This window comes from Corapipo altera, unplaced genomic scaffold (genome assembly GCF_003945725.1).
Source record: "Corapipo altera isolate COAL_440 unplaced genomic scaffold, ASM394572v1 268, whole genome shotgun sequence".
In the NCBI taxonomy this organism is placed as follows: domain Eukaryota; kingdom Metazoa; phylum Chordata; class Aves; order Passeriformes; family Pipridae; genus Corapipo; species Corapipo altera.
This window is the reverse complement of record NW_020884901.1, coordinates 2,712,822-2,739,103: the sequence shown is the minus strand read 5'-3', so window position 1 is coordinate 2,739,103 and position 26,282 is coordinate 2,712,822. Positions and strand designations below refer to the sequence as shown.

Sequence of the window (26,282 nt, the reverse complement as noted above, 5' to 3'; positions counted from 1 at the left end):
ACAGCTTGTGGGTAACACCCACAAACAGGTTAAGGGCTTCAACATGTCCTGGGCTCAGGGCCTGGCTGGATTTCAGGTGAGACATTCCCATACCCTGGAACAAGTTACTTGGTTTGCAATCTTGACTGCAGCACAGAGACAGCTGGGGTAGGAGCAGGGCTCTGGGGGCACAGGGATGAGGGCACAGAGGCCCCCCCGGCACTGCTGCACTCACAGGATGCCTGCACACATCTGGGGGTTGTGGGGCTGCCTCTGGGTTTGGCTTCCCCGTTTCTCCCAGTGTGTTTGTTTATTTGTGGATGCGGTGCATGGGGCTGGCCAGGCTCTGCCTGTGAGTTCATGAGTTCACAGCACAAAACAAACAACATCCGACCCAGCTCTGTGCGCGCTGCCTGCACGGATCAGGAAGATGGGTGGGAAATGGCTCTGTGTACCTGTGTGCACCTGCGTCCTGCTGCAGGTCAGAAGGTGAATCCCACCCCCTGCTTCCCAGTGCAGGACCCTGTGACCCCCAGGGGATGCTCAGCCCAAGCCCTGGTCCCCTGGTACAAACAAACACCCCCATTCCCGTGTGTCCCATGCTTTGGGTGCCCAGAGCCCCTGCTCGGACACACTGTGGGGACCTGGGTTCTCCTGTGGTCACTGAGTGGGCACTCTGGCCCCAGGGGCTGGGCAGGGGCTGGAGGGGCTGTACTGGGGGGCTGTGCAGGGGCTTCACTGGGACCATGGGGGAACTGCACTGGGATTATGGGGACAGCTGCATCGAGGGTGGGGTGAGAGCTGAACTGGGGATGTCCAGGGGCTGCACTGGAACTGTGTGAAGGCTGCTTGGGGGAATCTGCATGGAGGTGCCCGAGGCTGCTCTGGGGCTCTGCTCATCGGAATGCTGTGCTGGGGCTGCACCGCGGGCTTGAAGGGATTACACGGGGGGTTGTACCGTGGGTGTCCAGAGTTGCCCGGGGGGGTCTGCACCAGGGGTATCCGTTGGCGGCATCGGGGGTGTCTGGTGGCCGCATACAGGGGGCTACAGTGGAGGTGCCCGGTGCCTGGATGGAAGGAAGGGGCTACCCCTGGGCTGCCCACGGGGGCCGCGCGGACCCCCCAGCCCCGCTCCCGTCCCACTCAGCGACCCTCGGTGGCGGGAAGGGGGGGGTCCCAGCGGCGGCCCCCGGGGCTGTGCAGGGAGGAGCGTCTCGCCCGTGCCGTCCCATCCCCTCCCGTCCCGCCGCGCCCGGCCCGCCCCGCACCGTCCCGTCCCGCCCCCCGCCGCCCGGCCCGGCCCGCCGGGGCTGAGCAGCCGCGGGAGGCGCCGCGTTCGGAGTCGCTGCGCTCGGGCGCGCTGTGTTTGGGGCTCCCGGCGGGGCGGCGCGGACCCGCACCCGCACCCGCACCCGCACCGGCTCAGCTCGGCTCGGCTCGGCCGAGGCCCCGCGGATCTATGCGGCTGTGAGCGGCGGGAGCAGAGCGGGATGGAGCGGCTCCTGGCGCCCGGCCTCCTGGTGCTCCTGCTGCCCGCCCTGACGCGAGGTGAGGGCCGCCGCCGAGGCGGGCCCCGCACCGGCCGCCCCGCAGGAAGTTTGCCGGGAGCGGGGCCGGGCGCGGCGGGAGCCCCGGGCACGGCGGGGCACGGCGGGCACCGGAGCACGGCACCGCCGGGGGGTCCGGGCCGGGAGATTCCCGTGGGAACCGGGACTTGGCTGCTGCGGCGGGATCGGAGCGCGGCGCTCTCGGTGGGGGGGTCCGGGACGCGGCTCCTCGTGGGAACCGGGGCTCGGTGCCGCGGGATGCGCGGGGACCGCGCTCGGCTCTTGCGGGAGGACCGGAGTTCGGCGCCGCCGGGAGAAGCGGGTCCGGCACCGTGGAGGGACCGAGGGGCTGAGCCCCGCGGGGGTGGCCGGAGCTCGGCGGCGCCGGGGGAGCCGCGGCCGGAACCGTGGGGGGGGGGGGCGGGGCTGAGCCTCGCGGCGGCGGCCGGGGCTCGGTGCCTCGAAGGAGGCGCCCGGGGCCACCGCGAACCGGAGCTCGGTGCCGGGGCTGCCGCGGGGAGCGGCGCTCGCTGCCGTCGGGGGAGCGGAGCTCGGTACCGGGGGGCGCCGGAGAACCGGGGCTCGGCCCGGCGGAGGGGCGCGCGGGGTTAGGGCGCTCCTGCTGTTGTTCTGCGAGAGCTTTTGACCGTTTTGCAAATTTTTCTCGGTTTCCTGTTTCTTGAAAGTCAGTCGAGGCCCCCCGGGCCCCCCCCCCCCCCGGAGCTCCCCCCCTCCCGGGGCGGGACCGGGAGCTTCGCCGCAAAGCGCTGCGAGACCGTCGGGGGTGGCGGGTTTGGGGCCGGGAAAAAGAGCCCCAAAAGCGGACGGCGCTGCGGGACAGAGGGGCCGGAGCCCTGCGGTGCTCCCCACGTCCCGGGGCCGAGCTAGCAGCCTGCTCCGGAGAGCCCTGGGAGGGTTTTGGGGAGTGGAGGCAGCGGGGCTGCCCTCATCCCACAGCGTGGCTGGCAGCCCTCGGAGGCAAAGTTTGCAGGAAGTTGTGCCTGACCGGAGTGGTCCCCAACACCCTACGGGGACACGTGGGGCTGGGGCCAGAGCCCCAGAGGGGTGTTCCTGGGGTGCGTGGGCTCGGTGCCCATCCAGGGCACGATTTTGGTTGTGGTGGTGACAGTGCAAAGCTGAAATGGCTCAATGTGAAACTGCCCCGGCTGCACACGCGTGTCACAGAACCAGTTACCGTGAAGAGCGAGCGGGGCAGAGAAGGGGAAGAGCGAGCCGGGGTGGAAATCGGAAGCGATTCTGGTACTTTCAGCGAGTTGCTGTGGTAACTCTGCAGAATTTGACTCTGAGGGCCAGACAATGAAACCTGTACTCACAGCAAGTTATGACGGGCGACTCATTTCGTTACCGAGTTCGTGGTAACTCATGGGCCCTGGGGCAGATGGTTTTTCCCAAATGGCATTTGTCACTCAAGGGCCTAATCTGGGGTTTCGCTCTGTCAGTCCTCCTGCTGGAGAAGCAGGCACAGCCTACCCTCGAGCCCACCCTGAGTTTATTTTTAGGCGAGCCTCTCAGAGTTGAGGCCACGCGGTCCCTGCCTGCCCCCATCACCCTGCGGGTGGGGGCTGCTGGGTGCTGTACCCCCACCTCGCCAGGCTGCACAGGTGCAGGGGGCTCTGGGGGTCTCAGCAAGCCTGTGCCCAGTCTGGGTGACTGCTGCCACCCGGGACCTGTGCTGTGGCTAACGCTGTCCCTCTGTTTGCAGGTTTACGGTGCACGCAGCTCGCCGAATCCTGCCTCAACGGGGGCAAGTGTGAAACTTTTCCCAACGGGACGGAGGTGTGCCAGTAAGTATGGAGAAGCCAGAGGATTTTCATCTCCCCCGACCAAACTATTGACATGCATGTTGACTTTGCTTTGAAGGCTCTGGATTTAATAGGGCAAGATGCGTTTTCTTTCCTTGAGTGGCAAGAATAACCTGCTTGTGTAGGAGTCACCGCGAGTTTGGCAGGATCGGGCTTTGTTCCTAGCTGGGTGGAAAAACATGGGCAAAGGGCCATGTTTTGCTGGTGTTAACCTATGCAGACTGCCCTGCTGATGGAGCAGGAGGTAGGGCCAGCCCGCGGCACTTGTTGGACCGTCGGGTGTGGAGGGAGGCTGTCTGTCTGTCTGTCTTCCAGCTACTCCCTCCTGGCCCTGAAGCATTGCCTTTCAGCCCCTTGCAGTTTGTGGGGTGACCAGTACATCTCCAATAAACACTCAAGAGAGGTTTCATGGCGTGGCTCTGGCTGCTGGAGCTGCCCCAATGATGTCCACGTCCATCCCCAGGGGAGCAGGGCCACCTCCTCCTGCAGCCCCGCCAGCGCTGGTGCCAAGCTGTGGTCTAGCCTGGTGTTCCTGGCGGGACCTGGCACCCAGGCCGGGGCTTTCTCCAAGCTGATTGTGGGGAAACGGATGTGTAAAGCGTTGGGACTCTTTGAAGGACCAACCGACCCACCGCAGCGATGGCCGATTCACTCCAGGCTCCCAGGGAACAATAACCAAGAGAAATGAATAAGACTCCAGCTCCCTTTTTAAAAGTATTCCATAAAAGAAATGTGAATGGGCAAGGCTCTGTTTTCCGGCCAGATTTCCCCTCTGCCTGTTGAACGTGGCCCGAGCTGAGAGCAGGCAGGGAGACGTTCCCACCCACCCCATATATCCAAATAGGAAGTCCTCGGCGGAGGAACCTGAAGGCATTTCCAATCCCAACCTGTTGAATGGCAGTTTCCCTTGACAATGTGTGTTGCTTTTTTGCAAATCCGCCTGGGTGCCGTTACTCTGCCCAGTAGCCGGGCACCTCCCGCCCCCTTCTCCAAGCTGAGCCCCCCAACCCTTTGGTGCAAATAAATCAGCAAATCAATCAGGCACATGAGCAATTTAATGGACAAAGGCTGGGTCCCTTTGTGAGCCACTAATGAATGCACGCCACTTTTTTTTGCACAGAAGCCCTTACCAACGCTTGACGCTCTAAATCTTGTTTTCTTTCATTCAAAGAGCGACAGCTGGGATTCGGTCGAAATTCGGCAGCTATTGTTAAGGGAGGCAGATTAATGCTGTGTGACTAATCATGTATGGCTTCCCAGAATGCCCAACCCTCCACCCCCTCCCCAACCTTACACCCCTCCTTTTCCTTGTGGTCATTCTTTCCTTTTTTTCTTAAGTCTCTGCAACTCCTGATTTACATTTCATGTGCAGATGGTGATGGAATCTAATTAGATCTGATACGTGCGAGCTCTATTTGGAGAAGCCGCCGAAGTGGGCTTGGGGTGGGGTTTTTTTAAGAGAAAAAGTTAACTTTATACAACTTCTTGCTTGCTGGCTGTGAATAGCTACCTCTCTCTTGGCTTCGTGACTGCGTATGAGTTATTTTTGCAGGAGCCCAAGGTGTGTGTGCTCGGTGTGTTAAAGCTCTTGTCCTGTGCAGGGCGATGGGGGTAGATATTAGAGGTACAGCCAGGCTAGAGGAGGTGCAACTTCCCAAGTTATCTGATAGCAACTCGCAAAACCCTGGTTTTTCACTTGTTTGAATATCTCTTTACGAGGAGTTTTGCTTCCAAGCTCCTTAAACAAAGCAGAGCCAAGAGCACAGATACCAGACGCAGAAAAGCTTGGCACTGCCCTTTGGCGCCTGCGTGAAATGCACCATTTTGGCTGCTGGCCACATCTCTGCTCGGCCTGGCACTTAACAAAGTTTGGCCATAAAGCCCCATTGTGCTGCTCCCACAAATCCAATTAGAAAGTGGAGTGAAATAAATAGCGTATGAGGGAGACGCTACTCCAGTGGACGAGTGTCCCGGTGCTTGTGGCGGGACAGAGCTCGTTGGGTTACGTGGAGACGACTCTGATAACTCCAAACCCGGGTTATCAGCCCTGTTACGGAAAGGGGATCGCCGGTGCGAGACAAGGAGCTCTCTCTGCCTTTATTATTTTACAGGGGTGGTTTGTAAAGCTCCAGGTGCCTTATCTTGCTTGTCCCTTTGCCAGGCAGTGCGGGGCACGCAGGGCTTTGACTGAATGGAGGGGACTGAGCGTTGGATCGGCTGGAGGGCTCGCGACAGAAGCGCCCTAATTAAGCTGCTTTGGAGCTGTTTTCCATCTTGGCAGGGTTGTCCGGGTCTTCTAGTGCTAGAAGAGTAGCAGCAGCAGAGTTTCCTGTGTCTTGCACAAAGCCCAGCTGAAGGCACGGGGTGTTTCTGTCCCAGAGCTGGAGCTTTAAAAGGTCTGGTCTGGAGCTGGTGGCTGCTGCGGGGTTTGACGTGAGGTTTCGTGGCACTGGGGAGCTGTGGCATTCCAGAAAAGACACTTGCCTTTGGCTAAGGCATTTTCCCAGACAAAATGAGAAGGTTTTTCCAAGAGGCAGTTTTGACTTCTAGTGATAGCTCCTAATTAGACTGTTGGATAACTCTAGTTTTGACTGGCATCCCTGCAAATGAGTCGGGCTGATTTTAGCTCGCTGTGCCATGTGACATTTATTCCCAGGACCTCCCTTGCTCCACTAGTTAAAAGCAGATGGAATGAAAGAGGGCTGAGTTTCCAGCCTCTCACCATTAAAGTCAGAGGAGCTGTGCCTGGGTTGTCATCCTCTTGCCCAGAGAAGCAAATGAGACGGCAAAGGGAAGGAATAAGTTAAATTAATCACTAGGTTTGTGCTGAAAAGGGGGAAAAGTCGGTTTGCTAAAGTACTTCCTCTGTTTATGAATCAGTGGGGTGTTGTAGTTCAGCCAGGGCAATGGCTCCTGAGCTGGTGCCCGTTGCCACCACCAGCTTCCACGGGCAGCGGGCCAGAAACACGGGAAGAAATATTCAAAGGGGGACCATAGTGGGAAGAGATGATTATTTTAGCTCAAAACTCTTTCAGGAGACAACCAGGAAGGCAGAGGAGTGATGTGAGCCCCGCAAGTCTCTGTACCCTTCAAGTTATTCAACTGCTCAGTCATTGTTATCTCATTGTAAAGGGCGGAAGTTTCCTTCTGGTTTGGTTTTTCTCATGTGCTTTAACCCAACGTTATTTCCATGAAATAATAACAAAGAAAAAATGCAGTCTCGGTGCTGGAGAGGAAGAGGGTGGAGTGTTGAACAATCAACCAGAGGAAGCCCTTAAAGAACTAGAGGAGCAGTGATTCAGCCATGTTGAGAACTCTTGGTGGCTCTTTCAAGTCTGATCTCATTCTCGGAAAGAACAAGGTGGAAATGGGTAAGAGGGGAGATTAAAAATACATGAGTGTCACCTGTTGTGAATTCCAGTGGAAAAGAAACTTAGCTGAGAAGCCCAGCTGGTGAGGTCATTGGGACAGCAGCAGGGATTTTAGCTCTTTTAGAAAAGAATCTGTTTACACCTCTCCTCTCTGCAAGGTATCTCAATGGCTATCAGCTGTCTCAGGTGGTCCTGCTCTCTCCTGTTCACTTGCCTTGGGATTTTATTGCTTGAGCTGAGGTTTTTTGCTTGATTTTTCTCATGGCTTGGATGGTTGGGATGGGCAGAGGGTTGTACTGCGTGGCCAGCGTGGGTCACGTTCAAGAGATGTCTCAGTGGCTCCCTCAGCAGTCCCTGCAGCACAGAGATGAGCAGGAGAGATGGGGTGCTGCCTGCTGGGATAAATTTGCTCAGGGATGCAGGGGGGATGCAGTGCTCACAGTGGCCATCATCACCAGACATCAGAGGGGCTGCTTCCTGCTGTTTACTCACAGCTGTTAGATGTGTGACCCCAGAGCAGCTTGCCTTGGAAGGGACATTTAAAGGTCACCTGGTCCAGCCCTCCTGCAATGAGCAGGGTCATCTTCAATCTTCATGATGTGATGCAGTGCACGGGGCTCTGCTCCATGGGCAGCTTCTGGAGGACTCTCACTTTGTCGTATGGGGTATGTTTTAATCCACCAAAATCTGTTCCACCTGAACCTCCCGACTCGCTCTCTTCCTCCCTGCTGGCAGCCACAACATGTCCATTTGTTCCAGCTGATTCTGCATCCCTGGCCTCACCTCCAAGGCTGTTATGGTTTATTGTATGTAGCATGAGGGTGACATGTATAAGTTACTGCAAGACCAGGCTATGCACCAATTAAGGGCTCGGACAACATAATCAGGAAGCAGTTAGCGAGTTTTAAAATAACATTGTTTGGAAATTAACCTGCTTTTTCCAGGCCTGGAGGTGTGGTGAGCCTGGTTTTTGCTCGTGTTGGTAGGTGTCCCAAGTGGTAACGGCGTGTGTACATGAGTGGAATGTGAAATTTATAGAGCATCAGTGTGTTTAACGAGGGAGTAGCCTCGGGGTGCATTCAGGGAGAGCTGGTACACTCTGGATCTGGATGGAGACTTCTCTGTGGTTAACGTGCTGCCAAACTCCAGGTGAAGGTTTTAGACCATGTATTGGGGCTGTGGAGTGGAAGAGCCTCTCTGTCTTGGAAATTAGGCCTGCGGTGGGATCTCAGTTGAATCCTGCCTCCATCTCAGCAGCCAAAAAGGTGTTCAGGGTCCACCTGCTCCACTCAGGCTGTATCCAGTCATCCCTGAGGAGTGCCCAGCTCCTGCTGCCACCTGGGATGAGGCAGCACCATGGGGACTTGGGCTGCTCACTCACTGCTCCCCAGGCTGGTCCTGGGCTGTTCCTGCAGCTCTTTGCTTTGGGGTCCAGGGTTAGAAAGTCCATCAGGCCAGAGAGGTGATGGTTTGGGGTGATTCCAGATGCTTCTTGAATGGTGTTTTCATCTCATTAGAAGCCCTTGGCACATGGTACTGAGCCCCAACGCCTGAAGGATTTGCTGCAGCCACTCAGCCCAGCAGCTGTGTCCAAATCCTACCAATCCCTGATACTGTCTTGGTGCATGGTACCCTTGAGAGTCCGGATTTGCTGTGGGGAGAAGGCATCTCAGCTTTCCCAGACCATCTGTCCTGGAAGGGCACCATCCTGCAGTGCTGGGCTCCTTGGGGTTGGCCTGGAGAGGTGCTGGCAGCAGCAGGTTGGTGTTACTCCCATCTCAGAGACTGTAAGCCCTTGGTGTTGTGTTGGGTGCTCACCAGCCCAGGGCTGTGCTCGCACTTTGGTGTGGGGTAAAACTGCAGCTACTGGCATCAGCCCAAGATCTGGAATAAGCATAGAAATGCTGCTCTGGTGTTGAGGGGGAACATTGCATCCTTGATTCCTGGGTATCTGGATGTGGAGGCACCCAGGAACAGAGAGGTGTGAGGGTCAGGCCATCCCTTGGCACCTCTGGCATTCTCAGGGTCCGATCAGGGTCACAGAGTTGGGGGCTGAAGGGCTTTGGAAGCTCCAGTTGGATTTCATATCACAACTTTCTTTGCACGTCTGTTGTTTGCGATGTTGGGATGTCTTGGCAGCACCTGCTGTGTCTCAATGACACCAAACCCCATGGCAGCTCCCATCTGCCTGCCTGGAGAGCCCCAGGACAGTTAGAGATGCCCAGCTGGTAACACCCCAGTGTTTAACATCTGGCTCCTGCTGATGGAGCAACTCAGTGCTGCTTCCAGGTGACCATCTGGCCAGGGGTGAAGGTGCCTGTTCACACCTGCACACCCATGTGTGGACTCTGCCTTCCTCAGAGTGTGGCAGCACCCAGACCCGTTGCAGCATCTCTGTCTACAGCTCTAGTGCTTGTCCTGTGGGTCAGGTCCTCTCCTCTCACCCCCTCATGCTGGCAGGTACCCCATGGGCAGAGGTCTGCCTTATGGGATGGGGTTGGGGTTCCCACATACGTCCAGCAAGGTGTGCTTAGTGCCTCAGTTTCCCTCCATTTGCAGTTGGTTACTTGAACATCAAAACCTGTCTCAGTGCAAGAAGGAGAAGCACAGCCTGCCAGCTGCATCCTGGTTCAGGGAGGTGAATTAGGTGAGAGTTGTGGAATGGTTTGGGTTGGAAGGGACCTCAAAGACCATCTTGTTCCAACTCCCTGCCATGGGCAGGGACCTTTTTCACTAGGCCAGGTTGCTCTAAGCCCCATCCACCTGGCATTGGACACTTCCAGCGATGGGGCAGCCACAGCTTCTCTGGGCAACCTGCTGATGATGGTGGTTCCCATTGGTAAATGCAGTGCTTGGTGTGAGAGAGACAGGAGTAAAGCCTATGTGAGGCGTTGGGGATGGGGGAGAGATGTTTGGCTGGGCCATATGGGGAGCTTTGCCCCCCAGAATAGAATATTTACAGTTGGAAGGGACCTACAATGGTCATCAACTGGTGGGGCAGCAATCGTGCCCACTACTTTTCATGCAGTGCCGTGTCCAACTTTGGTGTCTGTTGGGAATCATAGAATCACAGAACATCCTGAGTTGGAAAGGACCCACAAGGATCACTGAGTCCAACTCCTGGCCCTGCTCAGAACAGCCCCAGCCTCCCCCCACGTGGCCTGGGACAGGGTGGTGGTGAGAAGCGAGCGGTGCGCGCTCGGGTTTTCCTCCCTGGCACAGCAGTAATTAATGTCTGCTTTAAGCTTTCACCCGTCACGTCCTCCCCTTCCCCCCATGGCAGCCTGGAGTTAATATTGGAAAAGCCAGTTAAACAGTTAATGTTTAGGCCCTGGTTATTAGGCTCTTGCACATTTCCAGCAAAGGGAGCCGAGCTGCATTTTAATGGGAAACTTTCATGCTCAGTCAAGTTGCAAAAATTTATTTTCGCAGGAGTCATTTTCTTTTAACAAGTTTTCACCCTAATTCCCTTCCCCAAAATCTGAATTTAATGGTATTTATATGGGAAATGGATTTATTAAGTTTTAATGATGCTATAACGTTGCCCTTATTTAATAGAAGGGGCACCCTGCAGGCAAGTGGCCTGGTGGTGAGGTGGGGTGGGAGGGCTGGGTGCTGGAGGGGCACCCATGGGCTGGGCAGCCTGTTGCTTTGAGCTTGATCTGAAGTCAGTGTAGCTGAGATTGGCAGTGCCAGGTTGGCTTGGACCTCCTGAGCTGTGCTGGATCAGTCCCTGCCTGTTGCGAGGGCTGAGCCTTGTGTCCAGCTGCCAATTCCTCCTCATCCTCCCCTGTGGCTCCTGGTGTGATGTGGCACTACCTGTGTCCGCCACAGCTGTCCCCAAGAGAAGCACGGAAAGGAGCCTTTGGCACTGGGGCTGTTGGCTTTGTCAGCTGCTCTGTCCCATGCCCCCTTGCTGAGAGAGCTGGTGTCAGCAGGGTGATGGAACCCCAGGACCGCACTCTCCCTGCTGGCATCACCACCTGGGGGTTGAGCATCTGTGAGTGTCCAGTGGTTTATTTTAAGATGGAAATTTTCTGCTGTTGATGAGCAGCCATGAAGGAGATCATGTCCCAGTGTTCCCACCCCACCAGTGCATCCTTGCAGGGGGGATCGGAAGGACACCTTCCCAAAGGCGCTCATGGGTGGTTAACCCATCGGATGGCTCCTCTTGAGCAGGTGGAGGAATGTGGCCGTCCCCAGTGGGATGTGCCACACCATCAGCTCCCAGTTCCCGCCCTCACACCCACCATCAGCTCCCAGTTCCCGCCCTCACACCCGCTGCCCGACTTTGGGGCGGGCTGGGAGAGTGACCCCGCGGGGGAGCAGCCCGGGAGGAGGGGGGGGCCTCTCCCTGGCCCCCAGCCCCTATTAAAATGTTAGACACAGACCTCCAAGTCAAAAGGCAGGGCGACAGACGGCCCTTTCACAGGGCCTGCTGCTCCCCACAAAAGGGGGGTTTCCAGGGGAGGGGGGCAGGAATGCAGGCTGCGGCCGGAGGGCAGAGCCGCCACCATTGTCCCTGCTCCCTCGGCGAGGGCGTCATGTTGACACAGGGATTTCTGCCGGCAAAAGGTGTCGGAGGCAGAGTCTTCCCTCCCTCCCTCGCCGTTTCCTTGGTTAAACTCAGCGGCAACAGAAATCCTGGGATACAGATCCCGGGAGCTGATACCCGTCTGCTCGGTGATGCTTTACATCCCTCAGCACATGGTTTCCAAGTGGGCAAGGGTTTTGTTGCTCGTAACAATTTTTGGGAGATTTGCTTGCAAGGGGAAACCAGCAGCTTTGTGGCCATGAGCCTGGAGGGGGAGCTGGATCCGTCACTGTCTGGCCATTGCCGCCTTTGCCCACTCCCCATCTCACTGAAACATCCCCGGCAGGAATTTCTCTGGCTTTCGGTTGGGTTTGTGCTGCAGGGGCACCCGTGTGCTCTGCTAAACCCCCCTCTCCTCTTTGTTTATAAATATTGGAGCTAAATTTAGCTTGTTTAAACTTTTGGTGGCTGTTCAGATCCTAATTGTAGGTTTTATGTTCGGGATTAGAAGAGTGGGATGGTGGGGTCACGCGTGGGAGTTTTCCATATTTGGCTCTCGGGCTGCGCGGTGTTTAACCAAGACTTGGTTTGAGGGGGAAAGGGGGAAAAAAAAGGGAGTTCATCATTTCCTTAGAGAGGTGTGACACCAGTGCCAGAGCTCTGGGAGCACAGCACTGTGAATTCACCCTGCACAGGCAGCAAGTGTGGACTTGCGGGGAAAAATGGGCATTTACCCCAAAAGGGATAGGGAAGAGAGAGTGGCCCTGGGCACCAGCAGTGTAGGGCTGGTGGGCAGCCTGGGGAGGTGGAAATTCCCCACCTCCCCCAAATTCTGACTTTTCCTTCTGCTGGCTCAAAGAATGAAGTGTTTTTAAAGGGGAAAAGTTTACAAATGAGAAACCAGAGCAGGGAGCAGTTGCAGAGAGTGCTCTCAGATGCCAGAGGTGCCAGCAGCACCGCAGAGGAGGAAAAGAGCTGGGTGCCATACTGGTGTTTGATGGGCACACTGGGCACCATTGACACTTGTTGGAGGACCTGCCCCAGGAAAGCCACCCCTGTCCTGTGGATGGGTGGTGGGATCATGTGCTGGCCTCAACCCAGGCTGTGTTCCCTGGGGATCCTCTGCTGGAAGCACATCCTTCATGGTCACCCCATAAATGGGCTCCTCCAAGAGAAGGAGCAGGGGCTGGGATGAGCGGAGTGAGCCGAGCTCCCACAAACAATGGGGCCGTGCAGCTTTACACCGGGAGAGGATATAAAAAACATCAACTGGGGAAAACAAATATTTCATAGCAGCCATTGTTGAGGGTGGGAATGAGGGCGAGTTTTGTCTTGGGCTCTTCCTTCGACATCTTTCATGTTTATTGTGAATGAAGCTCCATTGAAAGGCAGCTCCTTCCCAGGTAGCCAGTTACCACCCGGTGAATAGCCTGGCCACTCTGCTTAGTAATGGGATTATATTGTTTTTCATTACAATGGGAACTTTGATTCCCAAACTATCCTGACTAATGTCTGCTTAAGAAACAAAGCCATTTTTTCCCTCTCCCTTCAAGCTCGTAGGAGGAACTGGGCTGTAGCACGTTTTTCCCCACTCCTGTCCATGAGTATATCCAGGTTTGGGAATTCCTTTAGTTTCTCTCCAGATGAAAGTCTGGATCTTAAAATCTCAATTAGATGGCTTGGGCTAGGTCAAAAATGAAATGGAACAAGAAAAAAAAAACACATCAAAGACTTGGGATTGCAGTTTGCTTTTTTAATTAAACAAGAGTGGAGATCTGCTCCTGCTTTATTAACCTGATGTCACTTGGAGTAACCTGCTGCTTTGCCAACCACCTCCCTGTGTGAAACTCTGCTTTTTTCCCAGGCTGGTGTCCCAGAGTGTTTAATAAAGCAGGGCCTGGATGGGACTTCTTAAAAAACCACCAGTTTGGTCTCGTGCTGGGTTTTGGTGCTGGGAGCTGCGTCGCGGCTGCTGGAGGTTTCTGTGGGGCCGTGCTGGCGCCGGGGGAGCTTTGGGGTGCATCACCCAGTCGGGGTGCCCCACATGGGTGAGGGGAGCTGGGCAGCTCTGCCTTCATGCCTTGGCTCTCCTGGGAGCTGTGGCAAAGCCTTTGGTTTCTTAACGGCCGCGTGTGCCAGAAACCACAGAGCGAAGCTGCAGGTGAGGTACAGTGAGCCCGGCCGTGCCTGCTGCTGGAGGGGGCTCAAGCAGCCCCCAGCCCCTGGCTGCCAGGGCAGAGGGAGCATCCACAGCCCCACATGCCCCAGGGAGGTCAGGGCAGAGTCCAAAATGTTCCTTGTCTCCCTGCTCCCATTTCCTTCTGCTGGCTCCAGGTGTATCATGCCACCTGAGCAGAGTGGCGGTGCCAGGCCAGGAGCTGAGTGAGAGGTGGGAGCAGAGAGCAGGGTGCTGAGCTCTGCTTTTCCAGCAGGACCATTTTCCAGACCTTTCCCTGGCTCCAGAGTGTGCTCCTGTGCTCAGCAGGGCGTTTCCAAGGCAGGCTGATGCCACTGGGAAGCCCTCCTGTAGACAGTAGTACACACCTGTTGCTCCGTGCAGCATGGGAGGGGTTCTTGGGGAGGCAATGGAATAAGAATGAATGGAATAAGATGGAGTAAGAAGCATGTCTGTTCTCTCAGGGACATGGAGACATATCCCCAAGCACTGGCCCTTTCTCTGCTCGGATTGGAGCCAGGGCAGATCAGGGATCCCTGGGCTGGCAGTGAGCAAACGTGTCTTACGGGGAAGGGTGTAACTTCAGGAGAAAGCTGGACTGTTGCTTCCAGGCTGTGGTAGGCAGGAAGCCACTGGCACAACTGGAAAGGTGACTCCTGTGTGTGGCTGGCTGATGGAAAGCAGGCTTCCCTATCACCCAGGGTCTGCAGCTGCTGGGGTGCAGGGGAAGGTGTGGAGCAGGCAGTTGTGGTTCCCTGTCAGCCCGAGGATGACGGTTACCCCGAGAGGTTTGGGGACAGTGGGGTAGGGTTGTGTCACTGCTCTGCAGCTGGGAGCAGCCTGCAGGGGCTGTGGGCTGTCGTGCAGCTAAGGGAGACTCTCCTGCAGGTTGTTTCTCCTTCCCTCAGCTGTTGCCAGCAAACATGAGAAATCTGAGTGTCCTGATCATGTTTGGCCACTTGATTCACTCCGCTGGCTCCAGACCACGCTGGCACAGGCATCTGCTGGTCATGCCATGCATTTGTTGGTGCAGAGGGTTCTGGGGGTGTGATGGTCCCTTGGTGGGGACCCTCTGCACCATGCAAGGTCATGGTCATGGTTCCTGAACCTTCTCTGCACCAGGGTGGCTCTCACAGGGAGTAGTGGCTCATCTGAGGTGCTGTTCCAAGGCACAGGTACCATGGAGCAGAGATCCCCCCAACCCAGCCTGTCAGGGTGGGGGCTGCCCCCCGTGGTGGGAGACCCCACACCCACCACCTGGGTGTGCTGCTGCCCCATTAGTCTCAAGTACCCCTAAAATGGGGTTTGAGGAAAGACCCGAGCCTCCCCTGCTCAGCTTTCCCACGCTGCTCATACGTTGGGGAAAACAACCACGGCCGTTTATGCTTCCAGCAGATGAGGGTGAGGAAGAGGTTATGTGATAGCAGAGCAGATAAGAGGCAGCCTGGATGCGGGGCTAGGGGCTGGAATGGGGCTCCCCACTAGCCCCTCCCACAATGTGGGGCTGGCCCCTGATGGGATTGGGATAGGAGACAGCTCTTGCATGTCCAGTGGTCGTGCTCCAGCTTACACCTGGTTTCCATTTTGCTTGATGGCTTAATTTGTGCATCGTAAGCCTGAGGTGGGTTTTACCTCCAGCCCTGCCACTGTCGGGGTCCCTTGGGAGGACGCGCTGGGACAGGACAGGAGAGCAGTGGGTGTTGTGAGCTGCGGGGTGGTGCAGGCTGAGCCCCCACATCCAGGGCATCCCCCGTGCACCCAGCACCTCTGAAACACCCCCCAGCCCCCAGGCTGTGCTTGTACAGGGCTGACACATCCCAAATTTGAACAAAGCCCCCGTACCACCATGCGGGAGCCGTGCCGGGGCGGGGTGGGCTGCGGGAGCGCCTGGGTGTCATCTGTGCCGGCCGTGGCAGATGGCAGCTTAGTACAGAAAGGAAAACATTAGTCTTGGGTCAGAGGTCGCAGAAACATCTGCCTCGGGATGCTTTCAGTGCCCGCATTGCTGCGGAGGGACAAAACCTGTTGCTGGTGGGTTGGAGGAAAAGCCTTGTGCGCCGCGAGCGGGGACGGAGCGAACAAAGGGCTGGTGGAGCGCGGAGCCACACACAGGGAGAGCCCAGCACAACAGCCATGGGGTGGGGGGGAGTGGGATGGGCACCCCAGCTCTGCCGGCACTGCAGTGGGATGAGGGGGTGCTGGGAGTCACCACAGCCGGGCAAGCAGACAGGTAGAGCAGAGCTGGGACAGTGGCTTGGCAGCAGAGCTCACAGGTTCTGATACACCCCCACAACTCATTCATGCTTTTGATTATCCGATCTGCTGAGATCTCCTGGAGCTTTGCTGGAATAGCTGCAGCGTTGGACCACTGGTTGTAACTCCTTAAGGATGTGCAGCAGACACAACAAATGCACGTGCTCGTGCTGAGCAGACCCAGATTTAGCCTGGGCTCGGTGCTGGGAGCAGGGTGGGAATTTGGGGCTGCTGTTGCCATTCCCAGGCTGTCCCCCGGGACTTGCTGTCTGACCTTGGACAAGGCCTTCTCCATCACCCTTCACACTGGCCATGAATCATGCTAGAGATTTATGGGTCAGCAGCACGGTGCATTATTAATGCGCCTCCCCCTCACACGGGTGCTCACTCTGGGCCAGCGTGGAGGGGGAAGACACATCCCAGCCCAGAGTTGTGGGAATCCAGCCCCCAGCCTCTGCCTGACCTGCCCTGAAACAAAAAGCCACCAGGATGGACGGCAGCCCCAGACTTTCAGGGGTTGTAAATCAGTGTGTTCACCCCTGCAAGGACCATGTGCAACATCCCATCCACAGGGATGGGGACTGACTGCTGTCCCCTGTCCTGTCTGGTGCTTGTCCCTTGGTGGAAAACACCCCAGAAGTGTAGAGTTATGAGTCAGTCTGCCATGACTTGCTCCATGTGCTGAAATGGTGCTGGGAGAGGGATCGTCATGCGTTGGAGCAGGGCTTGGCCATCCCTGGGATCGGGATTCCGTCACCCTCCATCGGGATGGGTCCCGACTGGAGTGTTTGATGCCTCTTCAGCAGGTTAATGAGTCAACGGAAACGGTTCTCAGCTGCGCTCGGGGGAGGGAGAGACACCGGTATTTTTAGCCATTCCTGCCTGGTTTGGGAACAGGGTGTACGTCACACATGGAGCTGGGAGTGTGACCACACTGGCCTCTCTGGGGGTTTCACAGAAACCCCTCAGGACCCTGGGGAGCTTGGCCACATTTCACCGCCTCGAAGCTACTTTCTAATGGCCCTTCTGAGCTGTTTTGATCCTGGAGCACCCGCCCTGTCCTCTGCCAACACATATATTTATAATTAAAGCATAGCTTTAATGTCTCATATGCTAATCTCTATAAGCTGCTTGGGGTTTGGTTTGGGTAACCCTTGCTTGGGAAATGCCAAAGGAAAAACCACAGGGTGATGTTCACCTGGCTGAGCCCGCGGGGACCTCACATCCTCCACGTCTGCTCAGCTGGAAGCCCTGACACCACCACCCCCTGGTGTGTTTCTTTTACAGAAAATAAAGCTGAGCTCCCTGAGCTGAGCTTTAGGAGAGGTTTTTAGTCCCTGGAGAAGTAGGTGGACGCATGATGAGGCTGCAGCACAGCTGGGAGCTGAACCTGACTCTGCCGAATCCGGCCTTTCCAGACCTGGGAAAGTTGAAAAATAACTACATCTTGGACTGTCCTGATTCTTCACCTGGTTTTTGATCTCTTGCTTTGCATGCGAGACTTGTCTCCAGGCTTCCCTCTGCAGCTGGGACTCTAAAGCCGCTGTGGTCGCTGCGCTTTGAAATGCAGCTCCAGAGTCTCTGTCTGTGAGTGAGCTCCGGGACTTGTGAGGGAAGGGAACGGTGCAGTTCATCCTGTGGCTTTGTCCACAGCCAGGAATGTGCTCTTCCCTGCCTCATCTCAGACTTGCTGTTGCAGACGTGGGCAGGAATAGCACTGGTCTGTGCAGGAACATCTACAGATGATGCGGCAGCACTGTGGAAGTGTGAGGGAGGAGGATGTCCTGGGCGCTGCCTTGGAAAAGAAGCTGAGGTGATTAAGAAATGTGGAAGGATTTGAGAGGGCTCCCTGAGCTGGGGGCTGGTGTGTGCAGTGGGTATGTGAGGCTGAAATTGTGATTCAGGAATCACCAGGCATCCCCAGGGGATCTGTGTCGCACAGCCCCGCACTGCATGACGCCAACTGCTCCGTGGGTTATAGCAGTGACTGCTGGATTTTAAGGGTGCCCGTGCTGTATTGCTTGCTTTCTGAAGAGTTGCTGGAAATACCCCCTTTTCTAGGAGGAGAAATGTGGAGCATGAGCATACCCTGGTCCTCCTTGGTCCATGTGTGCTCAGCTCAGCCCTTCCATGTCGAACCCTTCCCTGCCGTCTGCCTCACCCTCCTCACTTCTGGAGCTGATTGCAGCCATAAATCAGCTCTTAAGGCACATAAATAGAAATTAATTTAAAAATAATCTACCAACTCCATGCATCTTGAGGGGTTTCCTGAAGCAAAAGCCTGGAAAGCACCTGGGCAGCCCAGCCAGGCGTGGGTTAGTCCCCAACCCAGGCACTGCCAGTGACCCCAACCTCCCCGTGCCTTCAGGCAGGGACTTCCCTGCCCCTCAGAATTCTTCCTCCAATCGCTAATTAACCTCCTGGCTAATAGCCATGCCCAAATTTGGGCTGGGCTGTGCTCCGACGTCCCATCCCTGAGCTCAAACCACCCGCTCGCCTGCGCTGAAATTGGAAACGGTCCGAAAACTAATTGGGTGGGAGGGTGTTGGGCTGCGTGCCCCTCTCCCTGACCTCACTGCGCAGGAACCCCAATCCCAGAGATAGCCCTGCTGGCCGCCTGCCTTGTCCCGGGATGCAGAGCATCACCTCCTGGTCCCGGAGCATCCGCTCCCGCTCCCGCTGCCCACGGCGGTACCACCGTGGCCGTTCCCGCGCTGCCATCGCAGCTCTTTGTCCACCATCCAATTTTTTTTTTCTTTTTTTCGACTAAGAAAGAATTTTTTTTTTCCGCCTTTTTCTCCCGTTGGAGAATCCCGTGACGCTCCCCTTGTCCGCCAGCCGCCGCGAGAGAGCCCGGAGGATTGTTTTAAGAAAAAAAGCGTGTGTGGTGCGGGGAGGCGGGGGGGGGGAGCGGAGATTTTAACAGATGACTGCACACCCGAGCGGTTTGCCGGCGTCGTGCCTGTGCCGCTCGCCCGGGCCCCGCACAAAGAGCCCTCTCAGGCAGCCACGGCCCCAACCTCCGCATTCCCCCGCTCGGGGCCGTGGCTCAGCCACCCAGAAGCGCCGTCGCCCCGCGGTCGAGGCGCCCCGGGCTCGGAGCCGCCGGCGAGCCGGGCATCGTCCGCGGGCGCCGGCAGCTGCTCTGCCTCATTAGGATGCACACCTGCTCCCCGCCGCCCTTTGTGTGCCGAGCAGATGCCCTGATTTATTATTATACACATTTTCTTTTTCATTTGGCCTGGATAATGCCGTCTCATTAACTCAAAATGTCTCCGAATCCTGACAAATTCTCACACAATCCCCAACAATGAAATCAGAATTGGGTTAAAAAAAAAAAAAAAGAAAAAAAAAAAAAAAAAGGGGGGGGGGGAAAGAAGGGAAGAAGAGAGGGGGAGCAGGGGCCAAAACGTGGTCGTGCCGCCGGCACGGCGCGGCAAAGAGTGGTGGCTCCGGGCTGGGGCGCCTGAGGGTGGGGGTTTGCTGGCTGTGCTTCACTGGAGGAGCCCCACATTTGTGTTTTGGGGGGTTGCAGGTCAATGCTGTGCCCTGCAGTGCTCCCCAGGACCCCCCTGCTTGCCCCCCTGCCACGTGAGCCTTGGAGGCCGCGCACGAGGCTCGGGAATGCAGCATCCCACCAGCTCTGATGGCAACAGGTGTCAGCACGTGGTGCCCTGAGCCCCAGCCCACCAAAGCACAGCGGGGACTGCAGTCCCCCAGTGCCCAGGTGCTGTCACCTTCCCCACCCATCACCTCCAGCAGGGGTTACCTTACCCATGCCTCATGGCCGTGCATGCAGGATCCCAGATTTATTTCTGCTCTCAAGGCCTCTGCTAGCAGAGCATGAGCTGAGCCTGGTGTGCCCTGTGCTGCCATGGTGGCATTGCCATCGTGGTGTGGGACAGTTCCTCCCATGCTGTACTTGGCACAGCCCAGCCAGGGCAGAACATCCCTTGTGGAAGCAAGTGTAAAGTGAGCAGGGCTGGCTGGGGACAAAATGTGTGGTAGCATCAGTGTGTTGCAGATGTGATACAAGAGGTGCTATGTGGGAGGGTTTGTGTCTCATTCCTGGGACTTTCAATGTCAGCTTTGCTCCATCTTCCCTTTCCCAAGGGACACCTTCTCCTCTCTGTGTGGTCCTGCCAGCCCCACTGGGATGGTTGGTGGATTTGCCCTTGGGGCATGTCCCTGTTGCCAGGCCCAGTCCTGCACCAGGCAGTTGCTGCAGCCCTGTTGGCCAACAGTGACAGATGGTGGAGCTGGTGGTGTCATCGGGGGGTCTTTTCTCAGGGCCCCTACACAGAGGGACGCAGCAGCCAGGGCAGCTCATCCCTCCTAACGCGGGATTTGGCTTTGGAGAAGCTCTCAGCTGGTCGTGAGGAGCAGAATCATGTCCCACCTGTTGCCAGCCAATGCTGAATCCCTGTTTGATCACGTTTGAGTGATTTAGGATGGAGGGAGGATAAAAGTGGGTGCAGGGATGTCCCCTTGCTGCCTGGCCCCATGGATTCACCTCTCCATTGGGGTCTGTGGGTGCAGGTGTGGGGATGCTCCTCCTGGTTCCACCATATGTCCCTTGTGCCTTGGCTTCCTCTTCAGCGAGGAGAGGGGAGGCAGAACTCTCCCTGCCATGAGACGTGGGATGTCAGCGCCGCGGCTGCGGTTGTGCAAGTCGGCGCAGGCCCCTCAATGGGGGACGCCTTTGCTGCCAGCACCTCTTTCATCTTCCTCTTCCCAGCCCAGAGCAGCCAGGGCAGAGCCCCGCCACCGCCAAGCCCGGCGTGCTGTGCCGGGATGCGGGGCGGGGTTGGGCCGGTCCCTGGGCCTCGCACAGGTGCCCCCCCCCCGTCCCCTCGGGGCGATCCCGCTGACGGCGTGTCTCACCCCTGCCAGGTGTAGCGGTGCCTATGTGGGCGAGCGGTGCCAGCTGCCCAACCCCTGCCTGAGCTCCCCCTGCAAGAACGCCGGCACCTGCACCGCGGTGGTGCGCGGCAGCACCGTGGATTACACCTGCGCCTGCCGCCTGGGCTTCACCGACGAGCTGTGCCTGACGCCCCGCGACAACGTCTGCCTCAGCAACCCCTGCCGGAACGGGGGCACCTGTGACCTGCTGACGCTCAGCGAGTACAAGTGCCGCTGCCCGCCCGGGTGGTCAGGTGAGGGCTGTCACTCTGTGGTGTGGGGACACGGCCGGGGGCAGAGGGACGGCCTGTGGTAGGGGCTGCTCCTGGAATAGCCCCGTGGATGGAGAGATGCCTGTGGTTTTGGCTTCCTTCAGTTCTGGGGGAGAGATAGGGAGGGTGGTCTGCAAACTCAGGTTGGAGTTTAGGAGGGTCCAGGCTAGGGGAGCTGCGACCCTCCTGCACGGTGTTGATGGTGGGGCTGAGGTGAGGGGGATTAGTTACAACCAGTCCCAGATCCGGTCTGCAACCCGGTGCAGGTCGCAGAGCTGCAACTTGCATCCTCATCCTCCCTCCCTGCCTTCCCCAGGCAAAACCTGCCAGCAGGCCGACCCCTGCGCCTCCAACCCCTGCGCCAACGGGGGCCAGTGCGTGCCCTTCGAAGCCCACTACATCTGCCGCTGCACCGCCGGCTTCCACGGCGCCAACTGCAAGCAGGACGTCAACGAGTGCAACATCTCCCCGCCCGTCTGCAAGAACGGGGGCAGCTGCACCAACGAGGTGGGCACCTACCAGTGCTCCTGCAAGCCAGCATACACTGGGCAGAACTGTGAGCACCTCTACGTGCCCTGCAATCCCTCACCCTGCCAGAACGGGGGCACCTGCCGCCAGATCGGGGACACCACCTACGACTGCACCTGCCTGCCAGGTAGGGACTGCCTCCCAGAGGGGGAGGAAAGGGGTTGGGGACCCTCTTGTAGCTCCTCTGTCCGCCTTAAACAAGCAGTGCCCAATCTTCCCATGAGTTATGACTCTGGGAGGGACAAAACTCGTTGTGCCACGTGCCTTTGGGAAGACGCTGGGCAGCAATGCCCGAGGAGGAGAGGTCATCTGGGGGCTTTTTATACTTGGTGCTTCACCAAAATAGCTCTTCCAAAGCAACTGTTTGAGCAGAGGCCCCTGTGCGGATGCTCATATTCCAGAATAAGAGTGCCTTTTTCCGCTTTAGCTTAATCCACTTCCAGAGTGGAATAATTAGCCCGGAATAGCTATTTTGGAAAGTTTCCGAGTGCAAATGGAGTTGGGGAAGGAAGACCCTCTCCGTGCTCGCTGCTGCTCCCTCTGGCAGAGCAGCCCAGCAGGATTACAGCCTCTGGCATGAAGGGCTCTTGTGGGGGGGCCGGATGGGGCTGTCCTGGGAGCTCAACACCCTGGAAGGGGTGGTGGCACCCTGGAAGGGAGCTTGGCACCCTTCAAGTTGGAGGGAAGAACAGCAGCTGTGAAAGGGCCCCTGACCCCAGCAAGCCCTTTCACTTCTGCCCTCAGACAGGGGTTCACAGCGCAGTCGGGGCAGGGAGCAGAAGGAGCTGAGCAACCCCATGCTCCCCCCATCCCTGGGTCAGCTGGAGAAATGAAACAGTGGAGTTTCAGCCCACACCAGGCTTTGTTTGCCAGGGCAAGTGCCATTTCTCACCTGAGCCAGCCACACTGGCCACCCGTGGCAGATGTGGAGGGGACACATCCGCCCTCTCCTTGGGAAGGAAGCTGTGGGCAGCTGCCTTTCGTGGGATTGCTTTGATCCTCTGGTCACCTGTCGAGTGAGGGGTGGGCACCTTCTCTGCTTTTGCACCCTGGGCAGGGCTTGGCATTGCCCTAGGGAGCTCCAGCCTCCCTCCCTGTAGCTCCTGCCCCATCTCTGCTGGGGCCACAGCATCTGGGTAGGGATGGGCACAGATGTAGCTGCATCCTGGCAGCCCAGCCTGGTGCTAGGGGGAGATACGTGATCCCTGTGAGCAGTGTGGGGGATCTTGTCTTGATCTCTGACACGGGCTCAGAGGTTCAATCCCCTTCCCAAAGCTTTTGGCTGCAGTAACTCAGGAATCTCATTAACCATCCAGAATACCCAGGGCCCTGCAGGATCTCCCGCTCACTCAGGCTGGAGCAAAGCTCCTGTCCTTAGGGACAGTGAGGTGTGGGGCTGACTGGGCCAGCAGTGCCAGGAAGGAAGCCTTTCTTTCCAGGATGAGCTCCCAGGGGCGATGCTCTGTTGGAGCAGCTCCGAGCCCTGTCCCCTCAGAGCAGCACTGCCAGAGGGATGGGCAGGTGGAGGTGGCAGGAGGAGCAGCCCAGGCCCTGCCCTGCCATTCTGCTGACGAGGCATTTTCCCTGAGCAGCCCAAGCATGGGGCACGTCGGGGGGGGGGGGGGGGGGGGGGTGAGGCATGGCCCTGGGGCAGCATCCCTGCTCCCTGGGAGGATCGGCTCTTCCACGCCCAGCTGCGGCTCCGTGGGCCGCTTCCAGGAGATTTGCATCCTGCAGGAGCTGGTTCACCTCCCGTGGGGTGGCACAGCCCCTGCTCCGGTGGGATGGCACCTCCACCATCCCACATGGCTCGCTGCAGGAGCTGTGCAGCCACGGGCAGAGGCAGGAGGGGTGGGGGGCTGTTCCTCATGATAAGGGGTGATTGATACGCTGGTATGTGGTGCAGCAGACCCGGAACAATGACCCCTTTTCATTCCCGGAGAGGCCTGGTCGTGCGAGGTTTCTTCAAGTTAAACTAATCTGGGCTGTTTTATCGTGCCATCGCTGTAGAATGTAACCCTGAGTTTAAAGTAATTGCAGCACTAATTAGTCATTGGGATGGTTCAAAATGAGTTAATCCTGGTATCTAGGACGTTGCCAGTTACTGCTGCTCAGTCTCAGCCCAACTGCTTAAAAATGAGGTGTAAATCAATGTTGTCTGCTCTGGGCTCCTACCAGCAATCATAAAAACCTGTGGCTGCTCCCCATGTGATGGGACTGAGGAGAGAAAAGCGTGGAGAGGGCGAGGGGAGAGCCCTCAGTTGGGCCAGGGTCTGGGATCCCATAGAGGATGAGTCTGAGCACCCGTTCCTTACCTGTGGAGGTAACATTTTGAGCTGTCTGCACAGGGAGCAGCCTTGCCTGGAGCTGCAGAATATCCTGGGGAGTCTGGGGGAACTGGATGGACACTGTGAGGAATTTATGTGGGCTGGCATTGCCATCCCAACCCCCAGCTCCTGGGCAGCAGCTGGGTCAGGGGCTTTGGGGGCCATACAGTGAATGCAGCTCTTTAAACAAATGTTGGTCAGAGGGGGACGGGCTTGGAGGTGCCCTGAGAAGGGCCTGGCTGCTTTGTTTCTGGTGGAGAGACTGGGGGAGGCAGAGTTTCCATGAGTGCTGTGCTATCAGGTGAGGGTGATAACAAACCCAAGCAGCCGGGCTCCCCACACAAGAGGTGGGTTGGGATGAGCCCAGTGCCCTGTGGGAAGGTGGCTCACCCTAGCAGGGACTTGGATCCCCCTCCAGGGCAAACGCTGCTGCTGAGGCTCTTTACAAGTGAAATTAAAAGCTGGTGATTCAGCACTGGGTGCCACCAGCCTTCGTGGGAGCAGCCCTAGTTCATTCCAGCTATGCCGTGGACTCAGATCCTCTGCTGCCCGGGGCAAGTGTCTCCAGACCTGGGGGCTTTGGCACAGGGATACCTTGTCTGCCCTCATCAGCAGAGGAAGCTGCTGCCTTCCAGGCTCCAGCAGAACCAGCCTCTGGCAGAGGCGGGATAGAGATGGGGATGAAACCAGACAGCTGCTTCAAAGACGAGTTGGGAGCACCTGGCACACGCTCAGCACCTTATAATGAACAACCTGCCATTGGCAGGGGGTGGCGGGGGCTGAGATGGTGGCACAGCCAGTTGGCATCACAACAGACATCTCCTCTGTGCAGGGTTCACGGGTCAGAACTGTGAGGAAAACATCAACGACTGCCCAGGCAACAACTGCAAGAATGGGGGCACCTGTGTGGACGGCGTCAACACCTACAACTGCCAGTGCCCGCCCGAGTGGACAGGTAATGCAGGGATGTGAGGGTGGCACAGGGCTGGGCTGGGAGGACAGGTCCTGCCCTGGGGGGTGCCAGGGGCTGGGTGGGCAGAACTGTCCTGCTTACAGAGCCTGCGGGAGGGGGGCAGCGCCGGCCTCACGCAGGTGCCCTGTCCCCTGGCAGGTCAGTACTGCACTGAGGACGTGGACGAGTGCCAGCTGATGCCCAATGCCTGCCAGAACGGTGGCACCTGCCACAACAACCACGGCGGCTACAACTGTGTCTGTGTCAACGGCTGGACGGGCGAGGACTGCAGCGAGAACATCGATGACTGCGCCATGGCCGCCTGCTTCCACGGGGCCACCTGCCACGACCGGGTGGCCTCCTTCTACTGCGAGTGCCCCCACGGCCGCACGGGTGAGCCCCTCCTTGTCCCCTGCCTGCAGTGCAGGGTGGCAGCTCCCTCCATGTCCCCTGGCTCCTTGCTGAGGTCTCGCTTCACCATGACTTGTGTGCCCATTGCCCCTGACGTGAGCCTGCCTTTCGCTGCCCAGGTTTGCTGTGCCACCTGGACGACGCCTGCATCAGCAACCCCTGCAACGAGGGCTCCAACTGCGACACCAACCCCGTCAATGGCAAAGCCATCTGCACGTGTCCCTCGGGGTACATGGGGCCAGCCTGCAACCAGGACGTGGATGAGTGTTCTCTGGGTGAGTGCTGGGGCTGAGCCCATGTGGAACGGCTGGGGAAGGTGCTGGTGCAGCCAGGAGCACATCCTGTGAGCTGTGCTTGTGTGTTGCAGGAGCCAACCCATGTGAGCATGCAGGGAAGTGCATCAACACCCAAGGGTCCTTCCAGTGCCAGTGTCTGCAGGGCTACTCGGGCCCTCGCTGCGAGATCGATGTCAATGAGTGTCTCTCCAACCCCTGCCAGAATGATGCCACCTGCCTGGACCAGATCGGGGAGTTCCAGTGCATCTGCATGCCCGGTGGGTGGGCAGCTCTGCAGACCCCTGCAGACTGGCCATGGTGCTGGGGGTGGGCAGCGGGAGGGTTCTGGGTGCCCCTGAGCTTCAGCTCAGTGCTGGGTTGGGTGAGAAGCTCCTGAGTGCCTGGGGGCTGCACTGAAGAGAAAGAGCTTGCTAAAGACTGTGTGGTCTCCCACAGTGGTGGGGGGCACAGGAGGTGAGAGTTGGGCACCATCACCCCTGCACTGGACTCCTCTTGCCAACCTTGCTGTCCTGGATTGAGCCAAGGCATGGAGATCTGGGTTGGACAACCATGGAGCAGGTTGTGCTTCAGGTCCCACCACCTGTAGAACAGCTTCTGAGCTGCCTTTTAAAGATGGACCAGATGTGCCTAGGTGTAACCCACCCATCCTGCATGTCGTGCCCACCCCGTGCTGTGGTGCTGACGGTGCTGGGTCTCTCTGCAGGTTATGAGGGGGTTTACTGTGAGATCAACACGGATGAGTGTGCCAGCAGCCCCTGCCTGCACAACGGCAACTGCCTCGACAAGATCAACGAGTTCCACTGCGAGTGCCCCACTGGTACGTGGCATAAATCCCACTGCCAACGTGGCAGAAACAAAGCCAGGATGCATCCTGGCTTGAGCCAAGAAGGAGCTGAAAATGGGCTCCTTAA

The 26,282-nt window shown here is 57.7% G+C and overlaps 1 protein-coding gene across 1 annotated transcript in view; it reads left to right on the top strand.

Annotated features, from left to right (window-relative positions):
• The first annotated feature begins 1,395 nt into the window (after nt 1-1,395).
• The window catches only part of NOTCH1 (notch receptor 1), a 43,712-nt gene continuing 18,825 nt past the window's right edge, over nt 1,396-26,282 (top strand). The window contains exons 1-9 of the mRNA XM_027650233.1: nt 1,396-1,527; nt 3,250-3,331; nt 20,577-20,839; nt 21,174-21,512; nt 24,545-24,667; nt 24,824-25,057; nt 25,195-25,350; nt 25,443-25,628; nt 26,075-26,188. Of these exons, the coding sequence (XP_027506034.1) occupies nt 1,470-1,527; nt 3,250-3,331; nt 20,577-20,839; nt 21,174-21,512; nt 24,545-24,667; nt 24,824-25,057; nt 25,195-25,350; nt 25,443-25,628; nt 26,075-26,188 (1,555 nt within the window). The 5' untranslated portion in view covers nt 1,396-1,469. The remainder of the gene's footprint in view (nt 1,528-3,249; nt 3,332-20,576; nt 20,840-21,173; nt 21,513-24,544; nt 24,668-24,823; nt 25,058-25,194; nt 25,351-25,442; nt 25,629-26,074; nt 26,189-26,282) is intronic.